This window comes from Bos taurus, chromosome 2 (assembly GCF_002263795.3).
Source record: "Bos taurus isolate L1 Dominette 01449 registration number 42190680 breed Hereford chromosome 2, ARS-UCD2.0, whole genome shotgun sequence".
NCBI lineage: Eukaryota > Metazoa > Chordata > Mammalia > Artiodactyla > Bovidae > Bos > Bos taurus.
Genome location: NC_037329.1, coordinates 21,887,988 through 21,908,912, shown reverse-complemented (window position 1 = coordinate 21,908,912; position 20,925 = coordinate 21,887,988). Strand labels below are relative to the sequence as shown.

The following is a 20,925-nucleotide window of genomic DNA, read 5'->3' as shown; positions in this document are numbered from 1 at the left end:
ACCAGGAACAGGGGAGCCTGGAGGGCTGCCGTCTCTGGGTCGCATAGAGTTGGACACGACTGAAGCGACTTAGCAGCAGCAGCAGCAGCAACCTAGAGGATGTACATAAAGCCTATATACAAAAATAAAAATGCTTTCAACTGTCAAAATTTTATTTTGTACTGTTTTTCAAAATGGCTCAGTTATCTGGAGGCATGAAAGAGGGAAGAGGGAGGAAAAAAGCTGCACTTGGTGCTTGCTTCCCACAATGGTAGATATTGAATTAAAGACTTATAAGTCAGTAAATACTCAAATCGAGCTTTGGATCTATTTTTACTTCCTATGTAAAAGTGCAGGGGAGGAGGACAGAGAATGAGGAGAGGATTAAAGGGGAGGAAGAGGAAAGGGAGGAGGAGGAGGAGGAGGAGAAAGAGGAAAAGGAAGACTAGGAAGAGGAGGAGGAGCTAATTTAAAACAGCTTAAAGACAATGAAGACTAAAATCAGATACTCTGTAAGGATGTGCAGCATGTAGACAACACAGTTTTCCAGTTAAGAACACATTTTCCACTACATTTTCAAAATTATTGTTTCTTCTCATGCATTTTACACCACAAAAAAAATCAACATGGACAATATTACTGTTGTTTTGTCGCTAAGCTGTGTCCAACTCTTTTGCCACCCCCTTGGACTGTAGCTCACCAGGCTCCTCTGTCCATGGGATTTCCCAGGCAAGAATACTAGAGTGGGTTGCCATTTCCTTCTCCAGGGGATCTTTCTGACCCAGGGATCAAACCCATGTCTCCTGCATTGGCAGGTGAACTCTTTACTACTATGCCACCAGGGAAGCCAATAATGTGGATAACAGACTTCAACAAACCAAAAAAATAAATAAATAAAAACCACAAGAAAAAGCAGTGCCAGCACAGTGAAGGAGTGGGTACCTGTCAAAGAACTACATATTAACAAATGACATGTAGGGAAAAGGTGACCAAGAAAACAAGATCAAGAAGTGTCATGGAATTTACAAAGGCTGTCTAATATTTACCCTCCATTAATAGTAAAATCCAAATAGGAAAAGGAGTATGTCAAGGCTGTATATTGTCACCCTGCTTATTTAACTTATATGTAGAGTATATCATGAGAAATGCTGGGCTGGAGGAAGCACAAGCTGGAATCAAGATTGCTGGGAGAAATATCAATAACCTCAGATATGCAGATGACACCACTCTTATAGCAGAAGGTGAAGAAGAAGTAAAGAGCCTTTTGATGAAAGTGAAAGAGGAGAGTGGAAAAGTTGGCTTAAAGCTCAACATTCAGAAAACGAAGATCATGGCATCCAGTCCCATCACTTCATGGCAAACAGATGGGGAAACAGTGGAAACCGTGGCTGACTATTTTTTTGGGCTCCAAAATCACTGCAGATGGTGACTGCAGCCATGAAATTAAAAGATGCTTACTCCTTGGAAGGAAAGTTATGACCAACCTAGACAGCATATTCAAAAACAGAGACATTACTTTGTCCACAAAGGTCCATCTAGTCAAGGCTATGGTTTCTCCAGTAGTCATGTATGGATGTGAGAGTTGGACTATAAAGAAAGCTGAGCACAGAAGAATTGATGCTTTTGAACTGTGGTGTTGGAGAAGACTCTTGAGAGTCCCTTGGACTGCAAGGAGATCAAACCAGTGCATCCTAAAGGAGATCAGTCCTGGGTGTTCATTGGAAGGACTGATGCTAAAGCTGAAACTCCAATACTTGATGCGAAGAGCTGACTCATTTGAAAAGACCCTGATGCCGGGAAAGATTGAGGGCAGGAGGAGAAAGGGACGACAGAGGATGAGGTGGTTGGATGGCATCACCGACTTAAAGGACATGAGTTTGGGTGAACTCTGGGGTTAGTGATGGACAGGGAGGCCTGGCGCGCTGCAGTTCATGGGGTCGCAAAGAGTCAGACACAACTGAGTGAATGAACTGAATAGTAAAATAAACTTCTGGGCTCCTACCTTCCTCCTCAATTCCGTAACATTCTTGGTGGTATTGTAACTGAGCAAGGGCTTGTATGCCTACAGTGTAGAAAGCTAAACCCTGACAGTAGGTGTTTACAGTAAAGTTAGGGTATATGTCAGGGCTCCTAGCAAGGGAATAGGAGACAAGCCTCAGATTCCCACTTGGTCTTTGAGTTAGCACATTTTTTCAAATAGGAGAAAGTGGCTAGGATTAATCATGGTCTTGTAATGTCTCTTAATCACAGTTTCCGGAGTCGAGATGTCTCAGGTTATGATTCTCTTGGTGGTAGTCCATGGCTCTGGGGTCTGTTAGCTCATCTTGCCTTGGGTAAACAACCTAATTTGTACATTAATGATGATATTTATAATAGCAATTTCAGGACATTAATGATTTTATCAACAACAGTAATTTTAGTTATCTGATTCTGGTTGATCCATGTTCAGTTAGCACAGGTCGGGGTGGATGGTACTCAATCGCAATATTTAGATCAAAATTTGAAGTATTAAGAATACAGGATGCTTTCCATTGTGTTTTATACTTTTTCCAAGAAAACACTAACCTTCAGCATGCCAAGCAGGATAGCTCTCTATGTGCTGTTGGATTTTACAAATTCAATAAAGAATATTTATATTTTTTAAAGCTCTGCAATTACTATATAGGGACTTGCTGAAAGCCAGGTATTCAGCTTCTTGATATTAGTTATTTTTTTATTAGTAGACTATATTAGAAAGGTGAATAGGTAAATTTGTAAAAATAAACTTCTTTTCCCACTATTTTCCCACCTTAGATTCAAGTAACTTCTAGTAGTAGGGCTAAAGAGGTGGAAACTATCAATCTGTTTACGTTAACAGTTCAACAGTAAAGGTATTTTTCTGGAATTGTGGATGTGATCCCTTTTTAAATGTACTTCTACATCAAGGCATCATTAATTTTTTTACACAGAAGCATGAAGATGACATTAAAATAAGGTGAAAGCAGGTTTTTGAATGGATAGGTTGATTTTTAAATAGTTGGTTTAATAACTCAATACTATTACTGAACATTCAAAAAGTGCTTTCCAGATACAGCACATAATATAAGTGTTAAATAAGGGATCATCATAATACCCAAGAGACATATGAGCATGATAATATTTTTTTATAGAGTCAGAAGTTAAGCTATAGGCTGTGTCAGCACAGAGGTAATCAGAACTGAAGAGTATGATTTCAGTTAAACTGCTTTCCTCCCACTCGTGTACCAAACTCACACTCTCACCTAGCAGAGCATGTCCTCTGAAACAGAAGAAATGTTAAACATGTGCTCTGTGCCTCCCGTTCATTTACATAACAGGTCTTTATTAAGCACCTATACTTCTGTGTCAAGCAATGTTCAAGGCACCTGGAAAATACTAGTAAACAAAATAGAGTAATCTCTCTACTTTCACGGAGCTATATTCAAGAAAAGGAAGAGGGCAATAAACATAATAGGTACCGAAATTATACAATATGTTACAGATTGAGAAGTGTTATGGACACAAAGATCGGTGAGGACTGGAAATGCTGGGGGTGATAAAGTATAATTTTAAACACAATGGTCAGGATGGGCCTCACTGAGATGAGGAGACTTGAAGGATATGAAAAAATTAGCCATGTCGATAGAGAAAACTTCTAGTAAGAGCTCAAGAGCATTTGAGGAATACCATGAAGGTTGGTGTGGCCAAAGCAGGACAGGAGAGAAAATGAGTGACAGAGAAACAGTAGACGAGCACAGCAAAACAAAGCAGATGTGGTGATTATACAGGGCCTTGTAAGTCATGGTAAGACTTGGCTTTTACTCTGAAACAGGCAACCGATGCGCAGTTCAGAGAAGAGTGACATGATCTGACTGTAGTTTCAAAAACAACATCCTATGATGAGAATTCAGACCAGGAGGGGAAAGATCAGTTAAGAATCATTTCTGTTACACAATAAGAGGGTAGAATAATTTAGTATGACAAATTGATTTCAATATATAGAAGTCTATTTCTTGCTAACATAGGCAGACCTCAGAGATATTGTAGGTTTGGTTCCAGACCACCACAATAATGCAAATATTGCAATAAAGTGAGTCTCACAAATTATTTGGTTTCCCAGTGCATGTAAGTTAATATTTGCATGCATGCTACTGTGTAATAGCATTACAACTAAAAAATAATATACATATCTTTATTTTAAAATATTCTATTGCTAAAAAATGTTAACCATCACCTGAGCCTTCAGTGAGTCATAATCTGGTGCAAGGTCTTATCTAATGTTGATGGCTGCTGACTGATTAAGAGTGGTGGCTGCTGAAGGTTGGGAAGCTGCGGCCATTTCTTAAAAAAAGACAATGATGTCTGCCTCACCCATGGACTCTTCTTTTCATGAACAATTTCCCTGCAGCATGCAAATACTATTTGGTAGTATTTTACCCAGAGTAAAACTTTCAAAGGGAGCCAATCCTCTCAAATTCTGCTTTATCAACTAAGTTTATGTAATATTCTAAAACCTTTCTTGTCATTTCGACAATCTTAACAGCACATTCCCCAGCACTTGACTCCACCTCAAGAAATCCCTTTCTTTGCTCATCCATAAGAAGTAAGTCCTCATCTATTGAAGTTTTACATGAGATTGCAGCAATTCAGTCACATCTTCAGGCTTCACTTCTAATCCTAGTTCTCTTGATATTTCTACCACATCTGCAGTTACTCCCTCCACTGAAGTCAAGAACCCCTCAAAGGCATCCATGAGGATTGAAATCAACTTCTTCCAAACTCCTGTTAATGTTGATATTTTGACCTCTTCCTGTGAATCATGAATTTTCTTCATGGCATCTAGAAAAAGGTGATTCCATTCCAGAAAGTTTTCATTGGCTTTGCTCAGATCCATCTACAGATATAAAACACGTTTCTTAAATAATAAAGACCTAGAAGTCAAAATTACTCCCAATCCAAGCTGCAGGATGGATGCTGCATTAAAAGCGGAAGTGTCAGTTGCTCAGTTGTGTCCGACTCTTTGCGAACCCATCGACTGTAGCCCAGTGCCAAGCTCCTCTGTCCATGGGATTCTCCAGGCAAAAGTAGTGGGGTGGGTTGCCATTTCCTTCTCCAGGGGGTCTTCCCAAACCAGGGATCAAACTCACATCTCCTACCTTGCAGGCAGACTCTTTACCACCTGAGCTTCCAGGGAAGCCCACAGACATGAAAAAAACATTAATCTCATGTATCTCCATCAGAGTCCTTGGGTGATCAGGTGCACTGCCAATGAGCAGCAATATTTTGAAAGGAATAGCTTTTTCTGAGCAGTAGGTCTCAACAGTGGGCTTAAAATAGTAAACTACATTGTAAACAGATGAGCTGTCATCCAAGTTTTTTTGTTCCATTTATAGAGCACAGGCAGAGTAGATTTAGCATAACTCTTCAGGGCCCTAGGATTTTCAGAATGGTAAATGAGCACTGGCTTCAACTCAAAAGTGACCATCTGCATTAGAGACCTAACAAGACCCCTAACCCTGTCCTCTGAAGCCAAGCATTGACTTCTCCTCTCGAGCCATGAAAGACCTAGATGACTATTCTTCCCATGTAAAGATACGAATTCCAATTTTATTCACACTGAAAATCTGTTGTTTTGTGTAACGACCTTTGTTAATTATCTTAGCAAGATCTTCTGGATACTTGCTGTAGCTTGTGTATCAGCACTTGTACTTGCACTCTGATGTTACAAGATGGCTTCTTTGCTTAAACCTCAGGATCCAATCTTTGCTAGCTTCGGACTTTTCTTCTGCAGTTTCCTCACCTCTCTCAGTCTTCATAGAATTGAAGAGAGTTAGGACTTGGCTCTGGATCAGGCTTTGGCTTAAGGGAATGTGGTGGTTGGTTTGATCTTCTATCCAGACCATGGAAACTCTCTCCACATCAGCTATTAACTATTTCACTTGCTTATCATCTGTGTGTTCACTGGAGTGGCACTTCTCAGGAACTTTTCCTTTGCATTCACAACCTGGCTAACTGTTTAGCACAAGAGGCCTAGCTTTTTGGTCTATCTCAGCTTTCAACCAGCCTTTCCTACTAAGCTTAATCATGCCTAGCTTCTGATTCAGTGAGAGATGTGCAATTCTTTCTTTCACATAAACACTTAAGAAGCTATTGCAAGGACTATCAATTGGCCTAATTTCAATATTGTTCTGTCTCAGGGAATAGGGAGGCCTGAGGAGAAGGAGAGAGACAGGGGGAATGGCCAGTCGATGAAGCAGTCAGAAAACCCACATTTATTGATTCTGCCATCTTATGTGGAGGTGGTTAATGGTGCCCCAAAACAATCACAGTAGTAACACTGATCACAGATCACCAGAACAAAATGTCAACAATGCAAAATTTGAAATACTGTGGGAATTCTCAAAATGTGACACAGAGACACAAAGTGAGCAAACGCTAATGGAAAAATGGCTCTGACAGACTTGTGTGAAATGCAGGATTACCACAAACCTTCAATTTGTTAATGTATTATCTGCAAAGCACAACAAAACTAAGTATGAAAGTGAAAGTCGCTCAGTTGTGTCCGACTCTCTGCAATCCCATGGACTGTTCAGTCCATGGAATTCTCCAGGCAGAATACTGGAGTGGGTAGCCATTCCCTTCTCCAGGGGATCTTCCCAACTCAGGGATTGAACCCAGGTCTCCCGCATAGCAGGCGGATTACCAGTTTAGCCACAAGGGAAGCTTAAGAATACTGGAGTGGGTAGCCTATCCCTTCTCCAGCAGATCTTCCTGACCCAGGGATCAAACTGGGGTCTCCTGCATTGCAGGCGGATTCTTTACCAACTCAGCTATCAAGGAAGCAAAAACTAAGTATGCCCTGTATATAATTTCTAGGTAAGTATTCAGGTCCAGAACACAACTGTCCTACATCCAGATATCTTCCATCTTGTAGCTCCACCATCTCCTTGTTGAGAGTTCCTAGTTTTTATCTGAATCCAAGCAGAAGGTAAAAATAATTCAGAAGGACTTGGGTGGAAAGTTTTAATGGACCCAACATTAACCTTCACTTCTATTCCACAAGAGAAAACTGTCACATGGACAGGACTATTGAAAACAAAAAAAAGCTGATGAAATTTAGAGTAACCTTATTTCCAAAGAAAGAATGGATTTGGGTGGGAATCTAGCAGTTTCCAAAGTACATACCTGAATGGTAGCTATGGAGATAGTAAGAAGTGGTAGAATTCTAGACATGTTCTGGACTTATTCTGAAGACAGACCCAATAGGACTTCCTGATGGAATAATTGTGGGGAGATGAGAGAGAAAAAAATAAAAAGCAATCAAGGATGATGCATGGTTTGGATTGGTTCAACTGTAAGTAAGGAACTGCCAGTAACTGAGATGTGCAAGGCTCTGGTAAAGCAGGTTTGGGAAAGAGGATAAAGGTCAGTTCTCCGTTGGATGTGTTATATTTGGGATGCCCACTAGATAACTGGAGGAGGAGGTAGAACAGACGCTGGGTATACAGTCTGGAATTTGGGGAGAGTGAACTGGACTAGAAATATAATCAAGACCGTGTGATTATTCTATTCACATATAACTTTTTATTCAATGTTTTAATGTCCAATGATAAATCCCTCCTTGGCTCAATTATTAGTGAAAAAATCATTACCATTCTTTCTGCATTTTTAGCTACTAGTCTACTGGAAAGAACAATCTTCTCCCCTTTGTTTTCCTCTTTGTATTGGGGAAGGTTTTTCTTTAAGTAACATTATAGACTTACAAATTCTCTTTTCATTCAATGCATTGTAATTCATTACTATGATTCTTTCTGATGTCAAATTGTCCCACATTTTGCTTGTAGGAACTCTTCAAATGGGATCCTATGTATTTTTGACACATCCTCATCCACCTGCTTTCTGACATAAGATGCTCCCAGACCTCCCACCCCTATATTCTAGAATCAGGAAATTTCTCTAAGGAGCACTGACTCCTTTTAGTAGGAAAGAGTACTTGGAAACTAAAATCTGAGCACTGGTTTTATTCATTCTTACTGGGACATTTCTTCTAAGACCTTTCCATGAACTGAGATGGAAAATACATTTTAAAAAATCTGTAAGGTCATATTGATACCTCCAATTCAAATTCAATTCCACAGTGTATTTGTCATTTTCCTTCCATCCCATATTTGTATCTCCTAAAACTTTGGTTCCCCAAAATCCAATATAATTACTCCTTTGCTCTATCCTATGTTACAATAAGGTAACTGCAGAATTTCTGAACAAGTACCAATAACAACAACAAACTAACTATAGCTAAAAGATCTTTTCATATGTTTCAGATCTTAGAATATTTCCTTCTACATCTGTATAGCCAAAACAATATGTTTAAAAGCTACTTAATTTGGATGATTTGTTGTCATTCAGTCGCTCAGTAGTGTGACTCCGTGACCCCACGGACTTTAGCATGCCAGGCTTTCCTGTCCTTCACTATTTCCTGGAGCTTGCTCAAACCCATGTCCATCGAGTCGGTGATGCCACCCAACCATCTCATCCTCTGTCGTCCTCTTCTCCTGCCTTCAATCTGTTCCAGCATCAGGGTCTTTTCCAATGAGCTGATGCTTCACATCGGTTGGCCAAAGTACTGGGGCTTCAGTTTCAGTATCAGTCCTTCCAGTGAATATTCAGGATTGCTTTCCTTTAGGACTGACTGGTTTGATCTCCTTGCAGTCCAAGAGACTCTCAAGAGTCTTCTTCAACACCACTGTTGGAAGGCATCAATTCTTCAGCACTCAGCCTTCCTTACAGTCCAACTCTCACATCCATACGTGACTACTGGAAAAACTGTAGCTTTGACTATATGGACCTTTGTCAGCAAAGGGGTGATATAACGTTATGGATTTGTTATATTCACTTGTTTCTATTTGTATTCAGTTTTAGAGTGTTTTTAATCCTTTTTATTTAATTTGGTTATTTAAATATGTGAGACACTTGCATAGTTCAGAAGTAACACACCCTCAGAGAAGTCTCACTTCCACCCTTATCCCCTCTACACTGCTCCTCACCCACTCCTTATGGAAAACTATTTCACTATTACCTGGGTTAACCTTCCTGTGTTTCTCTTTTGCAAAAGATTTCTCCCTTATTTTCCCTTCTTTATTACTAAATAGGGACCATAATTACTACATATACATTCTGTATGTGGACATAATTCATATCAGCTCATAGAATTCTTCCTTATTCTTTTTAGTATTATAATTTATTCAATCAGTTGCCTAGGAACATTTAGATTTTTTTCAACATTCTGCCATTACAAATAATCCTACAGTGAAAAACTTTTGAGTATACGCTATTTCATATTTGTACAGGCAATTCATCAGAGTTAGAGTAGAACTTGGACTGCTAGGTCAAATGATAAATGTAGATGTCAGACATTACAAAACTACCATATAAAGTTGTAGCATTTCACATTCCCATCAGCAATATATGAGTGCCTATTTCCTCACAGGTTTACCAACTAAGAGTATATTCTCAGCTGCTGGACGTTAGCCAATCTGAAAAGTGAAAATTTTCACTGTATATTTTAATTTGCATTTCTCTTATTATGAAGTTGAACATCTTTTCATATATTATCATGTCATATATATGTATCTCTTTTGGTGAACTATGACTTTTGCTTTTTAAAATCATGATTTAAATCTTCTATTAATGGAAAAATTACTTCAATAATGTTACAATGATGCCTTCAAACTTTGTTTTAAGAAGTAAAGAATAAAACAATAAGAAATGGAAGAATGTATAAATTCACTGAAAAGAATACTAACATCACTTAAAGCTATATTGTCTTATTCTATCCTGTTCCAAACAGCCTATTAAAAAGTGAGAAGAATGTTAAGAAAAATGCATTCAAGTTACAATTTTATGATGTTAAGTAGCATTAACAGTTAATCCCACAAACAACCACACCACTGAAAAAGTTCAAAGTTTGGGAAACAAATGATTGAGAGACATTTCATAATGGTTTCATTGCACCCACCTCATTAGTACAGGTAATTCTCCGAGGATGAGGGGCTTCTTGTTGCAGTTGATATACTGGGAAGTTAGAAAATAAAAGATGTCAGTTTCCCTTATGCAGAACATCTGAATATATTAGGAATTAAAACCTGCCTGCTTTTTAACTTTCATAAGAAAACTGTGGTACAGTCCTATTTGCTATTAAATTAAATTTTGTTATGAAAAAAATAAAGTAAGCCAAAGTATATTTAGTGAAAGCCCAGAAGCAAACAAATAAAAAAATTATAAGCCACAGAGTGTTACAACAACTCAATACTGGATATTTGGCTCTGCTCTCCATAATCTGGTCATTTATTTTCCTCAATTTTTATGGATATATTACATAAAGAATGTCTCTGTTATAAACAAATAATATTTGTGTATTTTAACAGCACATTATTAAGTGTCAAACTTGAAACTAAAATTAGGATTTATAGGCTAGATGTAACACATACACTGTTCCCCCCCCCCATTTATCTTGTGAACATATATCTTCAAAGATAATCTCTCCTAGAAACAGTTTCTAAGCCAAAGTTACCACCACTTATTTAACTAAGGTAAATGCAGCAAGAGAGAATTCCAACACCAAATAGCTAGCCAGAGGATAATTTTCTGGACATCTGAAAATGGACTCATGAAAAACTTTATCAATACCATGACCTTCTAAGGGCTTCCCAGGTGTCTCAATGGTAAAGAATCTGCCTGCCAATGCAGGAGGTGCAGGTTCAATCCGTGGGTCAGGAAGATCCCCTGGAGAAGGAAAGGCAACCCACTCATGTTCTTGCCAGGATAATCCCATGGATAGAGGAACCTGACCGGCTGTAGTCCATGGGGTTGCAATGAGTCAGACAAGACTGAGCACACACACACACGTCCTCTAAGCCTCACTTCAGGCTTTTTGACTTGAAACAAAGAAAAAATCAAAAGAATGTATGGTTATCAGAGAAAGTGTGTTTATGTAGGTCTAAGTTTATCTCTTGGAGAACATCTGTTTTCTATTTCTACACATATAATCAACATATAACTGAATTTAATAGTGTATTTATATACATAGACATTTGGTCAATGTAATATCTGGGACAGCATCTGGGATTGTCAAATAATACAAGGCTCACATTTCAAGTGGACATATTATATAGACTCTGCCTCTGATGATATTCACATATAGTGCAGAGACATATTTAAATATATACAGTTAGACTATGCATATGTGTGTATATGAAAGTGAAAGCCGCTCAGTCATTTCCGACTCTTTGCGACCCCATGGACTGTTTGCAACCCCATGGATTATATACAGTTCATGGGATTCTCTAGGCCAGAATACTGGAGTGGATAACCTTTCCCTTCTCCAGGGGATCTTCCCAACCCAGATCTTCCCAACCCTGCACTGCATGTGGATTCTTTACCATCAGAGCCACCAGAGGAGCCTGTGTGTGTATACATACAGTAAATATACTAAGAACATACACAGACACACATCACTGTTCTGTAGGGCTATATAAAGGCAACAAAGTACCGAAATTGCAAATCTGAACTGCTGAACCAGACCACCTGGAATTTGAATGCTGGTGCTCTGCCACTAACCCTGCATACTGAGCATCAGCTTTCATCATTTGAAAATGCGGATAACAATAGTTTCTACTTTACAGATTACTAAAAAGATTAAATACTACATGTGAAAGACTTAAAACAGTCCCCAGCATATGATAAATAATAAAGATTAGCTATTTTTATATGTAGGTGACTGATACTAATACAGAAGATTCTTTACAATAAATATTTGATTATCACAATGCATCTTCAGGTCATCACCAAAACATAACAACACGGTAATGCTATGATTTAAAAAGTGCTAAGAAGATGGAGCTTTACTGTTAAGAATCAAAAAATAAACAAAACACTTCCTCAGTTAATAATGTTTGACATCTACTGATAGAAATGTATTCCTTTGCCTTATTCTCCTTGTTGCAAAAATCCCTAAGAGACAAAATATATTAAAATAGTTTAGATAACCATATTTTACTGTGAAAGTTGGTTTTTCAAAAATATTCCCGTGAATATGTGTTTTATGGATTAAAGAGATGATATGAAGGGAATAATTCTGAGATGGGAAGGGAAGAGAGAAAGCAGTGACAATAAATTTGTGTGGCCCACTTAGCGAGAGCATGTGTACATCACCAGTGGGTACGTGTTGCGTCACTTCAATTGTGTCCAACTTTGCGACCCTATGGACCATAGGCTCCTCTGTCCATGGGATTCTTCAGGCAAGAATACTGGGGTGGGGTGCCATGCCCTCCTCCAGGGGATCTTCCCAACCCAGGGATGGAATCTGCATCTCCTGGGTTTCCCACAATGGCAGGCAGGTTCTTTACCACTGGAGACATGTGTGAAGCCCAGTGATAATTGTAAATCTCCATCCTCCCAAGAGGACCAAAACATAATTTGCAAAAAGGTCCATTCTTCAGGTCCATTTCTCCCTGTTTGTAACTAAGACGTGAAAATTCAGTTCACATTTCTGTTTTGAGCAGTAGTTTTCCTTTGTCAAGAAAATGGTTTAGAAAGTAGGGTCACCTATGGAAACTCAATTATGAGAACTGAGTAGTGCCCAAGGAGGACATTACAAGTTATTAGAGAAAGTAAAGTGTTGATTTTGAGTAAAAGCACAAAAATATTGTAGCATCTGTTATCATCAGTGATGCATTTACCTTTTCAGTAAGCAAATGTTAAGATAAGCCAGTATGAAAAAGAGTGATAACCTCACAAGAATTTTACTCTTTGCTTCCATCAGAGTTTCAAAGGGTATAGTTCTGTTTGATTGAGAAGAGTAATTTTTAGACAAACACCTCCCCTATTGGCTTGGTACCAAGGGTTAATCTAGCTCTATGACTCATCTTTAATAAAAATACATATAAAGGGAGGATCTTTGAATATTGGATAAACTGAATATAACATGAATTCAGGGAATGTTCATCAAAAGGATCATAAAAAATCATAAACTGTAATTAATAAAGATTAATTAATTCAGACCTGCCTCTTGAGAAACCTATATCAGGTTAGGAAGCAACAGTTAGAACTGGACATGGAACAACAGACTGGCTTCAAATAGTAAAAGGACTACATCAAGGCAGTATATTGTCACCCTGCTTATTTAACTTATATGCAGAATACATCATGAGAAACACTGGGCTGGAAGAAACACAAGCTGGAATCAAGACTGCCGGGAGAAATATCAATAACCTCAGATATGCAGATGAGACCACCCTTATGGCAGAAAGTGAAGAGGAACTAAAAAGACTCTTGATGAAGGTGAAAGTGGAGAGTGAAAAAGTTGGCTTAAAGCTCAACATTCAGAAGACTAAGATCATGGCATCTGGTCCAATCACTTACTTCATGAGAAATAGATGGGGAAACAGTGAAAACAGTGTCAGACTTTATTTTTTTGGGCTCCAAAATCACTGCAGATCGTAACTGCAGCCATGAAATTAAAAGATGCTTCCTTATGACCAACCTAGATAGCATATTCAAAAGCAGAGACATTACATGCCTACAAAGGTCTGTCTAGTCAAGGCTATGGTTTTTCCAGTGGTCATGTATGGATGTGAGAGTTGGACTGTGAAGAAAGCTGAGCACCGAAGAACTGATGCTTTTGAACTGTGGTGTTGGAGAAAACTCTTGAGCGTCCCTTGGACTGCAAGGAGATCCAACCAGTCCATTCTGAAGGAGATCAGCCCTGGGTGTCACTGGAAGGACTGATGCTGGGGCTGAAACTCCAGTACTTTGGCCACCTCATGCGGAGAGTTGACTCATTGGAAAAGACTCTGATGCTGGGAGGGATTGTGGGCAGGAGGAGAAGGGGAAGACAGAGGATGAGATGGCTGGATGGCATCACAGACTCAATGGACGTGAGTCTGAGTGAACTCCAGGAGTTGATGATGGACAGGGAGGCCTGGCGTGCTGCAATTCAGGGGGTCGCAAAGAGTTGGACACAACTGAGCAACTGAACTGAACTGAAATTTAGAAAGTATTTTTTTTTATAATTTAAGCTGAAAGTCAGCTGAAACTTAAATTGCACAATTGTGTAATAATTCACCAAAAATTAATAGCCAAATTCTAGATGAGAAGATATGTGATTAAAGTACTCAACATTTTTCAGTCACCTCAAAAGTGTCAATGTTTATGTACTTCTTACGGAAATTCTTAGTACCTAGAGGCAATACATTGTGAATCACGTTCAGAGTCCACAAGCTGGCATCTTGAGGCCAAAATTGGCTTACATGTGTTTTTCAGCATCTGTTTTTTAAATTAAAGTCTGTTTTTAACATTTAGCAATTAAGAAATTTAGCAACAAAAATAAAAGCAAAAGAGAATTCCAGCTCCTCTTGAAACTGTTAGGCCCCTGGTTGATTTCAAGACAGACATATTGAAAAGCAACAAAACTGCATTTGTTTTAAGAGTTCTCAACTTGGACATCTTGCTAACTCCTACTTAATTATTGATTTGAATTTGTAAGGTATTAGAATTATGTTCTCACAAGCTCAACTGAACCAAAATCAGAATGCACAAAATAGATACAGGTTAAATGTTTCTTATAGAATCACATTATGAAAAGCTGCTCGGACCCCACCAAGCTAAAAACAGAAGAAAAATCCTTAACATGCTGCAACTTTTGACATGAGAATGTAACTGTCCCCTGCAGTTTTATAGATGTAGTACAGAATAGACGTGAACAATCAAAACATTCTGAATAGCTTTCATTCTGCTTATATCTCCTTATGTGGACAGACGTGCGTGATTTTTTTAAAGTCTCAATCCATTTAGATTTTACCACACCATTTTGAGACTTACTGTAATTATAAAAATTTTAAGTCACAATACAAAGAAGGTAACATATGCATTAAGGTTTGTCAGTCCCAAAGATGATCAAACAGAATTTGTTACTCATCAACTCTGAATAAGGCATATATAGAAATTAAACAAAATGTCACAGCTCAATTATTGAGGGTACTGGGCAGGGCCTTTTACCCCAGTAACTTAAAACTTCAACCACTCATGATGATGAAATAAGGGTGTCAGAGACTTGTTAGTTCTAAAAAAACCTTTTCCTATTAAAATGCACAGACTCTAGGACATGTGAACTTCTTACAGTATTATTATTAAATACCTTACTGGGGATTATTTACAGTTACCTGGACATAAAACTGTAAAAGTGACTGTGAGTGGCAAAGGCAAAAGAAAACAAAAGAATTCAACCCACATCTCAATTTCTTCCTAGAATCAGAAATTTGACAAACACATTTAACAATCTAAACAATCATCATACCAATTACTTCTATGTGAGAATGTAATTTTTATGTTTCTCATTAGTTAAAATGTGCACATACACAAATTCTTAGACAACATCATGATTTCATAAAGTAATTTCACATGACTCATTTTAAATATGGGATGGGCCTTTCAGCTTAGCTTTAACAGTTTAATCACAAAATTTCCTTGAATTGGAAGTTTTTGCATTTGATGGTCAGAAAACAAAGTCTATTCTAATAATCTCCTCCTTGTTCTACTATTAAAATGATAAGGGGGTGACAGTGTTCTTCAGGCTTGAAGTCACTAAAAGAAACTATAAAAACTCAGTATTATCACCAAAATAAAAGAGGAAATATGCCATTTTTAAGACAAATGGTTGCTACTCTAAGACATATGGAGATACAGAAAATACAAATTGCATATACCACATTTAGCAGTCAATATTCTGCAGGGTGAAAAATCACCACCAAGATTAAATAACAGTCTGAGGTTTTATAAATGCTCTTACATTAAAATGCGCAAGGCACAAGTCAGAGCAAAGGGAATAAAGATAAATTGAAAACCAGAAAATGCAGGGAAAAAATTTTAATAGGCCTCCCGCCAATGAGATTATATGACAAAATCTTTGCAAGGTAAAGAACATTAGTCATTTTTATTCATTCTTTGAACTATACCCCCCAGAATCAAAAAGAAAGCAGCAGGGGTGGGGGAAAATATATCCATGGAAATATTTTTAGAGACTGTTCATTTTTGAACATTTTGTGCTTACTATAATTAGCCCAAAGTGGAAATCTATTAAACAATATATTGTTCTGGGAACACAAAACAAATAAGAATATGAATTACTGCTCTTTCAGTTAGCAAATTTCAACAACTTACAAATATCAAAATAGAGAATAACTCGATATTTACAAAGATGCTAATAATCTATATTTAAACTTTTTTAGGTTGCTTATTCGACTCTATACAGCATACAGAAGTTTACAGTACTGGTTTCTACAATAGTGCATCCGTGGATTTTTAAAAAACAACTATTGTATTAACCTTATTTCCATGTTTTAAAAATCTGAAATAGCTTTTATTTGATGCAACAATATTCTCTAGAAAACAAGGAAGGGAAAATAAAGGACTAAGAACATAGACTCATCAGAAAAAAATTGTATTCTAATGCAAAGTTTAAAGAACAATATAGAATTCAAATGTCTCTCTCTTATATTTGGGAAGGCAATTCCTAAAAAAAAAAACTTTTGCCTCTTTTTACCCATTCTTTCTAGCAATTTAGCCTCTTGACTTATCATCATTTATTTATTCCTTTTCGATATAAAGTCAGGATCTGAGAAAAGACTCCTTGAATTCTCAGTTAGTTCTCCTTGCATTAGTTTCTCCAGCCATTGTCAGCAAGCAGTCTCAAGTTCCGTAATACGGAGTTCCATGTGAACTCGGGGATGCATTCCTAACATGCAAACCATGTACAGGCTTCGTGGAAATGTTCCTGTTTCCCCAGTTTCTTTTCCTGTGCTAGTCACAAATCCTGTTGTAAATTAATTTTTCAACAGTGGGCACAAAATTGAGTCAATCTTCATATCTATTGAAGATTAGATTCTATAATCTTAAAATATTAAAAATATCTTAATATTTTTGTTACTTATAAAGCACTATAACCCATCCAATTCAAAATTATTTGTACACTTACAGTAAGATTTCCAAACAGGAGGTCTATATTCATCTGTGTCTGAAAGAAAAAACAAATTAATGTTACTGAATATTTGTATTTTAAATGAGTTATTTTAACCATTATTTCATTTAATATATATTTGTTGAGGTCTATTTGTCCTAGGCATTGTGCTAGGCACTAAAGGGTATTCAAAGATTTTTAGTCTTGGTCCCCCCTTCCTTGGAATAAAATTTCACAGAGATGTTTGAAGAAAATTATTGTTATTTATTCAACTGCTTATCACTTGAGAACACCAAGCTTAACTTTTACTGTTTTATCATCACTGAGGTAACAGTCAATAATGTCTCTGGGCTTAACTTTCATTCCACTGCAAGATTCCTGAACTCATTGGAATTTTTCACTTTGGGAGGATGCCAGCATATTAACATTAGGAGAAAAGAACAGCAAGGTATGGACCTTCAGTTCAGTTCAGTTGCTCACAGCACACCAGGCCTCCCTGTCCATCACCAACTCCCAAAGTCCACTCAAACTCACGTCCATCGAGTCGGGGATGCCATCCAGCCATCTCATCCTCTGTTGTCCCCTTTTCCTCCTGCCCCCAATCCCTCCCAGCATCAGTCGTTTCCAATGAGTCAACTCTTTGCATGAGGTGGCCAAAGTATTGGAGTTTCAGCTTCAACATCAGTCCTTCCAATGAACACCCAGGGCTGATCTCCTTTAGAATGGACTGGTTGGATCTCCTTGCAGTCCAAGGGACTCTCAAGAGTTTTCTCCAACACCACAGTTCAAAAGCATCAATTCTTCGGCGCTCAGCTTTCTTCACAGTCCAACTGTCACATCCATACATGACCACTGTATGGACCTTAGTCCTCATACATCCTGGACAATCAAAACCAGGAAATGAGAAACACTTCAGTGAAGGTGAGTGTATCTAGGGAGCTATTAAGAACATGAGGTGAACATGTGCTCCCCAGACACATTCACCTCCCTCTGCTTGAATGTGGATTAGGAGAGTGTGAAGACGCAGTGGAAAGTGATGAGGGAGAAAGGAGAGGGGACCACACAGCCTGGCATTCTCATCTGTAAAGCACAGCTGAGGAATCATCTTGCCAGCATGAAGTCATGCCTGCAAGGCCGTGCAGCCAAACCAGCAGACAGCATTTTGGTGTCGGGAGGTGTGGCCAGACACATCACCTGGCTCTGCTGGAATCCAACATAAACCCATTGAGGAATCTGATCCTAAAAATCGTGGTCTCCAAGGAAACAAGGAAATTCACAGGAAGTCTACTGAGAAGGGTGAATCTTGCATATGTAGCTCATATTAAAATTGTCACAGACTGAACACATTCAGCCCCCAAATCCCAACCTTTAAAATGCAATCTTACACTTCATTTTTTATGTGTTATCATAAACCACCACATGAATCAGAGGGCTACAGTAAGACTACCAGTGATGGGCAAAAGGACATAAGAGGGAAATTCTACATCATGTAGAAATTACTTGGCACCAGGAGAAGTTTTCATGTATGTTTTCTCAAAGAATGAATAAAAGATGACATGAATAAATGAATGAAGTAATGCAGCAAATAGAGTTGACTCTCATTATTCACATAAGTTACATCCTACATCACCATACACAATGAATTAACCAACACTGAACCACTGCTCCTGGGGAAACAAGTTAGGTTCCTGTGAACCTCTGGTCATAATATTTTCATCAACCAGTCAATATATAACTTTTCTTTCTGTGTATTTCTGTTTAAAGATACCTTATTAGCATATATTGTTGGTTCATAAACACTTAACTCACAGCCAACTACACTTTAACTTATGCTTCAAAGAAGCTTATCTGACATGTATTTTCTCCATAAGACAAATCATTGCCTTTTTGCACTTTGGAACACCAGACAGAATTTTGACACTAGGGGCCATTAAAAAAAATAAAATCACCAATAAAAAGCCACAAAAATACCAAAAAAAAAGAAAAGTGGCATTAACTAGGTCCTGATAAGAACACTTGTTTACAGTATGAGAGCTGAAACACAGAAGGCAGAGTTGCCTTGCTCAGCCTCAGCTGGGAATATACAGGTCAGGCAACTCAATGTGCCACTTTATAAATGTTGGCAAATTACCATGAAAGTGTCACAAGTATTTATTTTAAAAGGGTTACAAATAAATGTTAGCAAGTAAGCAAATTTGCAAATACAGAATCAAGAATAAGGAGGATTATCTGTATATGAATGAGTAGTTATTTAGGAAAACTACCATCTCAGGTAAACTCACTGATAAACTCAATGATATAACATTAGGATGAAATATGACCTTAGCACAGTAATATATAGATATATACATATTTACCTAGCGAGAGGGTGGCGGTGGGGGTGGGCATGTGGGTGTGTATGTTTGGAAGGTTAATTGTACTGATGTTGGTCTTAAAAAATAAATTATAATTAATTGAATTGTATTTTTTATAAGAGGAAAAATTTGCCTCTAAGCATTCAAGTCATTTAATGATTTCATCGATGCCATATGGATCCTGTTAAATTGCCATTCAATCCTAAGCCAGTTTTTGGTTTAATAGGAGAGTGGATGTTCACTCTCCTAGCATTTGGCCTGAAATATTCATGTGTGTGTCTCAGCCTTCTTGCCAGCATCCAAACAGCATATACTGCAGTGATGAGGCACCTCCCAACCCACTGGTGGAAGACACACATGCAGCCAGGAAGAAAAGAAAAAAGGCACTCAACGAGGCTGAGACGCAGGGTAGTAAAGAATTTAACTTTGCACCTAATCACTGCAGATGGTGACTGCAGCCATGAAATTAAAAGATGCTTACTCCTTGGAAGGAAAGTTATGACCAACCTAGATAGCATATTCAAAAGCAGAGACGTTACTTTGCCAACAAAGGTCCGTCTAGTCAAGACTATGGTTTTTCCAGTGGTCATGTATGGATGTGAGAGTTGGACTGTGAGGAAAGCTGAGCGCCGAAGAATTGATGCTTTTGAACTGTGGTGTTGGAGGAGACTCTTGAGAGTCCCTTGGACTGCAAGGAGATCCAACCAGTCCATTCTGAAGGAGATCAGCCCTGGGTGTTCTTTGGAAGGACTGATGTTGAAGCTGAAACTCCAATACTTTGGCCACCTCATGCAAAGAGTTGACTCATTGGAAAAGACTCTGATGCTGGGAGAGATTGGGGGCAGGAGGAAAAGGGGACGACAGAGGATGAGATGGCTGGATGGCATCCCCGACTCGATGGACGTGGGTTTGAGTGAACTCCAGGAGTTGGGTGATGGACAGGGAGGCCTGGCATGCTGCGATTCATGGGGTCGCAAAGAGTTGGACACGACTGAGCGACTGAACTGAACTGAACTGAAGAAGAGGTCTAACTTTCACCTTCAGCTCCTAGGAAGTAATTTTATTTGCCTGGGATCCTTGGGCTAGGCAGAGAGTAACAATGTGACTTAGGGTGGGGTTTTAGGTCACACAGTGTCAGTCAACTTGGAGACCAAGTTCTACCCTGTGGGTGGGCCATCAATCATAAAGCCCTCATTAAAAACTCTGAACTCAAGGACTGAGAGAGTGTCCTTGATTGGAAATCCTCCATGTGTCTCATTATACATCAGTGCTGGAAGACAATGCATCCTGACTCCACAGAGGACAAGAGACGCTTGCATTCAGTCCTCCTCCTGGACCCTGACTTAGGTGCTTCTTCCTTTGGTGGATTATAATCTGTATCTTTTCCTTGTAATAAATCATGACTCTCAGTATAATAGTGTTTAGTGAGTCCTATGAGTCCTTCTGGATAATTATCAAACCCAAAGGTGATTTGAGGGAACCACCTCCCACTTGCACTTGGAGTCAGAAGTGAGAGAAGTGTTTGGGACTGTGCCCTCTTACTTTGTCATTGGCCCTAACTCCTTGAAAACCCTGTACACGGTT

The 20,925-nt window shown here is 38.5% G+C and overlaps 1 protein-coding gene across 3 annotated transcripts in view; it reads right to left on the bottom strand.

Annotated features, from left to right (window-relative positions):
* The window catches only part of CHN1 (chimerin 1), a 202,251-nt gene that overhangs the window by 136,438 nt on the left and 44,888 nt on the right, over nucleotides 1–20,925 (bottom strand). For all 3 annotated transcript variants that reach the window (XM_005202319.4, XM_015474801.3, NM_001113247.1), the window contains 2 exon segments: nucleotides 17,006–17,044; nucleotides 9,992–10,047 (listed from right to left, as the gene is read on the bottom strand). In XM_005202319.4, the coding sequence (XP_005202376.1) occupies nucleotides 9,992–10,047; nucleotides 17,006–17,044 (95 nt within the window).